This window comes from Phalaenopsis equestris, unplaced genomic scaffold, assembly GCF_001263595.1.
Source record: "Phalaenopsis equestris unplaced genomic scaffold, ASM126359v1 Scaffold000559, whole genome shotgun sequence".
NCBI lineage: Eukaryota > Viridiplantae > Streptophyta > Magnoliopsida > Asparagales > Orchidaceae > Phalaenopsis > Phalaenopsis equestris.
Window position 1 is genome coordinate 1964 of NW_018164999.1, and position 5079 is coordinate 7042.

General features: G+C 32.0%; 1 protein-coding gene across 1 annotated transcript in view; it reads left to right on the forward strand.

Moving 5' to 3' along the window:
• Positions 1-2267, forward strand: part of LOC110029310 (amino-acid permease BAT1 homolog) — a 3046-nt gene extending 779 nt beyond the window's left edge. The window contains exons 2-6 of the mRNA XM_020731546.1: positions 110-236; positions 333-524; positions 730-1035; positions 1129-1311; positions 1762-2267. Coding sequence (XP_020587205.1) covers positions 110-236; positions 333-524; positions 730-1035; positions 1129-1311; positions 1762-2256 — 1303 coding nt within the window. The 3' untranslated portion in view covers positions 2257-2267. The remainder of the gene's footprint in view (positions 1-109; positions 237-332; positions 525-729; positions 1036-1128; positions 1312-1761) is intronic.
• Positions 2268-5079: the final 2812 nt, after the last annotated feature.

Here is a 5079-nt window from a genome sequence, read left to right on the forward strand (position 1 = left end):
TTTAGTGGTTATTTGGGTCCAACATTTTCTTTAAAATTGTACTATTTATTAGCTTATAAGTGTTTTAACTCAAATTAGTGAGTTCTTGATATATTATATATTTATTTTCTTACCAGACAACTGGATCTCTGTACTTTTGGGCAGCCCATTTAGCTGGGCCAGTCTGGGGCCCATTTGCATCTTGGTGTTGTGCTTGGCTAGAGACAATCGGCCTCATTGCCGGAATTGGTACAATGGTGAAAAATCTATCTTTCTACTAATGATATTAACACGAGCATTGACTTGAATTTAACAATTTTCTTATTTCATTTTATTTTTATGAAATTTTTTAGGCTTATTCATCCTCACAAGTCCTGCAAATAATCATTTTGTTATGCACTGGTACGCATAAAGGCGGTGGTTACCTTGCCTCTCCTGCAGTTTTTCTGGGGATGTATACATGTTTTACAATAATATGGGCCATACTCAACACGTTTGCATTAAAAGTAATTGCCTTCATTGACATGATATCAATAGTTTGGCAGGTAAGTTCATTTTTTAATTAAGAATTTCAATTTCTGTTTAGGGGAATTTACATACATACCACCTAATTTAAACATTACATTTATACCAAGCAATTATTTCATAACACATCAACAACTTTTAAGAAGTAAAACGCACTTGTCCATGCATTTTAATTCTTTGCCTTTCTTATTATTGTTTGATTTATTTTTTTGAGATTTGAAACAGCTGATTGGGGGTTCAGTCCTCATTTTGCTACTTCCTCTAGTGGCTTCATCTACTCAGCCTGCCTCTTTTGTGTTCACCCATTTTGAATTAGGCTCAGAATCGACAGGAATAAGCAGCAAGCCATATGCTATCATCTTATCTGTTCTTTTTAGCCATTTTTCTTTGCTTGGATATGATACTGCAGCACATATAACAGAGGAAACAAAGGGAGCTGATAAAAATGGCCCCATTTCTATTCTTACATCTATTGGAATTGTCTCAGTGTATGGCTGGTGTTATGTCCTAGTTCTTACATTCTGCATCCAGGTAAAATTTTAGTTAATTAATTTAGTGAATATTATAAATTTGAGAAGAACTTAAATAAATTTTGTAACAGTGAAAAAAAAACATTATTTGCAGGATTTCAACTATCTTTATGATGCGAACAATGAAACTGGGGGAGCATATGTGCCTGCACAGATATTATATGATGCTTTTCATGGGAGATATCATAATTCTATTGGTGCTATCTTTTTTCTAATTGTTATTTGGGGTTCATTTTTCTTTGGTGGTCTCTCTGGCACCACCAGTGCCGCTAGAGTGGTAAACACTTTTCTAATCTCTTTTTATGATTAATTTTTTAGTTAGTTTGTTTGTCCTTTTATTTTCCTCCCTGGATTTCTTTTTCTGTTATCAAAAGATGACATTTGAAGCAATTTTTAACCAAATTTCTTCACTTTTTTTCCTCCTAAATTACATGCAATTTATGCACAAAGGAAGTAAAACAATAAAGGGGCATTTAGATACAAACCACCCTATTCTTGCGTATTTACATATCTAATTCCCAAATTTTGTGTTTCACATTCACACCCCAAAAATCTTTCATATCATATCCAAAATATTACTGCTTCGACTTATAAAAAAAGTAAAACACACAATTCCATGCATAGGTAATGTAGCAAACAAGTACAACTTAAAGTTAACTTAAAGTTTAGCTGTTTGTTAGAGATGTAAATCTTCCATAATAAAAATCAAAATACCATGGTTTTGCAGGTATACGCATTGTCGAGGGATGGAGGCTTTCCCTTATCATCCATGTGGCGTAAAATTCATCCAAAACATAAAGTTCCGGCTAACGCAGTATGGCTCTGCGCAGCTATCTGCATAATCATGGGGCTTCCTATCGTCAAGGTTAATGTTGTGTTCACAGCTATTATTTCTATATGCACAGTTGGGTGGGTGGGGAGCTATGGAGTACCTATATTGGCGAGATTAGTCATGGCAGAGAAGAACTTCAAGCCTGGGCCTTTCTACCTGGGCAAAGCCAGTAAGCCTGTGTGTTTTATAGCATTCTTATGGATCTGCTACACTTGTTCGGTTTTCCTGCTTCCAACTTTGTATCCCATAGACTATAAGGACTTTAACTATGCACCAGTGGCTTTAGGTCTCTGCCTAAGTGTTATAATGTTGTGGTGGGTGTTGGATGCCAGGAGATGGTTCAAGGGGCCTGTTAGGAATATTGGTGTTGATCAAAATGAAAAAATTTAGGGAGATTTGCATGCATGCATGCAGGCCATTTTGTTTCTGTGTATTTACTTATCTAACATCAAAATATCTTTTTTCTATGTATGTTATCTTATTTTTGCTTGAAAATGAGTATTTCTGTTTTAAAAGTTGAAGTTGTGATGTGAAAGATTTAGGTGATATAAATGTGAAAAAAGTGAAGTTCAGGTGTTAGATGTGTCAATACATCAGGAAAGTATGACATTTATGGTTTGAAGCAATTTTAAGGAATGAAAGTGTATTTTACATTATAATTCAGTTGTTTGATTTCAGGTAATTGGTTTTGATCTTGGAAAATGTAAAAAAAAATCTTTCTTTTATTTGGAAAATTTTCATACCTACAACTCAATTCTTATATACTTGCACAATTTAATGAACATGCCACCTTACAAATGCATGAAAAGTAGAGGTGTAAATGAGCCGAGTTTGAGCGAGCTCAGGCTCGCTTTGTGTTTGGCTCGTTAAGAACAATTGTTGCTCATGTTTGGCTTGTTAATATATTGAGATCAAAAAATTTGTTCGTGTTCAACTCGTTTGTTTAGGGAGTCTAAGCACGAGCTATTCGCGAACAATAAGCTATTTTGTCATTCTCAGTCACACAGCCTAAGGATTTTAAGAGTAGGGGCGTATTGAAATCTTATTATTTATATGAAATATTTATTTAAATAGAATTTAATATATTTTTAGAATAAAACCATCTTTGTTTGATGAAAAATATAAGGTCCACAATTAGTTATCAAAGTAGCCGATCATTGGTTTGTCTTCCACAAAGTGAGTAACCTTTTTCTAATGTAACTTAAAAGGCAGCATGTTTGATTAAAAAAAAAAAAGGTTTAGGGGTGTCTTAGGTGTGATATTAAACCAATTTGTTAATTGGTTATGTAGAACTTTAGTATGGAAAGTAACATATTTTTTCATAGAGATTAGGCAAGTCTTTGTGAGAATTCAAAACTTGACCTAACAATAAAATTTTTTAAGCTTTCTCTCTACCTCTCGGACTCCCACACTTTCTCTCTCTCTTAACTTTTGTTTAAGCAATAGGTTAAGCAAAATAGCATTTTCATTAAAAACATTACTATGTTTCACTTTCAATTCTTAGTATTCTTGATTTCATCATAATTAAAGATCTTAAATTAAAATTATTTTTTCATTTGTTTTATCCGCTCGTGTTCCTCATTAACTCAAACAAAACCTAAATCATTCAATTGTCCTGCTATTTAAGGTTTATTGATCTATTCAACCAAACTTAAAACAATGAACTCTAGCTCTACTAAGCCTCCCTTAAAGTTAAATTTGACCATTATTTTTGTTTAGGCACAAAAGAATATGTAAAGCCATGTTAGTATGGTGAATCTAATTTGAGTCCATTTCATTCCTACTTTCTATTACTCTTCACTTAACCACAATATGGAAAATATTTACTAAATAAACCCCTTAGTGCTTAAATTAAGACAAACCATTATGACTAAATAATTGAACTAATATCAAGTGGACTCTTAAGTTTGAAAGTTTCCACGTATTTCATATAAATTATTTTAGTAGTTTTAAAATTTATTAATAAATGAAAAAATAAATGTATAAAATATAAAAAGCATGAATGTCTCTTATGTATAAAACCTTACTCAAATTTGTACTAGTTTGTTGAGAATATGTCAAGACCTATTTCAATGGTATGTCCTTTAAATTAATTTAAATTAAAAAGTTGCTCAATTTGATTTGAATAACAAGTTAACTTTTAAATATTTTATTTTATTTTTTATTGATTGAGCCAACCTTCTAGAGAAAGCAATAAATTGAGCAAAAATATTCAATACAAAACAATAAGAAAAAACTTTTTCTACTTCAAGCATCTTAGCAGCAGTAGAGAAAAATTTTATCATCTCAATATTTTATATGATTTTGCACATTTAAAGATAAAATAAGTCTAGTGTGACTCATAAAAATGCAATATTCACGTGGAAGCCTAAAAAATCACATGGTTCAAACTCAGTTGAAATGATTTTAACAATATATATTATTAATTATAAATAAGTCGCTTCCCTAAATATGAAAAATGAGTTAATATAGGATAATAATCATGAACTGAGGAGAATGGACTCCATGGTAAAACTTGGATGAGCTTTGAGCTAGAATTACTTCTAAGAGATCAAAGATAGTTAAATTGAACATTTTTATAGAAGAGAGGAGAACATAATCAAGTATAAATAAACCTTAGTATTGAAATTGGGGGACAAGGTTGATGATGCCAACAGAGAGAGTAGAGCTTGTTTGTGATATCATGTGTCTATGTTAGTATTGATTACTTGCATGAGCTTTATTAACAATGATAAATGTGCGGGTTGATTTCAAGGATGTATGTCGAGGTTAATGTTGACAGCGGTCATCAATTTTCTTAACAATAATGTGCATCTACTTTGTTGTTGATGTGAGCATCAACCTTGTCGTCAATGATGCGCAACAATATTTTTGTCCATGATATACATCAGTCTTATTAGCATCATTATTAGTGATGGCAGACATCAATATTCTTAGCAATGGTTGCATTCAAGTTTGTGCTAATGTGTGTATCAGACTTCTTGGTAATGATGTGAATGATATGCATCAGTCTTATTGGCAATGATATATGATAATATTTATGTTGATATCTTGTATTAGACTTCATATATATGATAAACATTAATATTCTTTGGCAGTCACTCAATGAAAATCGAATGACAACAATCAAGTGATATTGAAAATGAACTGATAGTCATGTCGAAGCTAAGAAGTTGGGAGGTAAGAAGTTGTCGGCCGTCATGACATTTATGG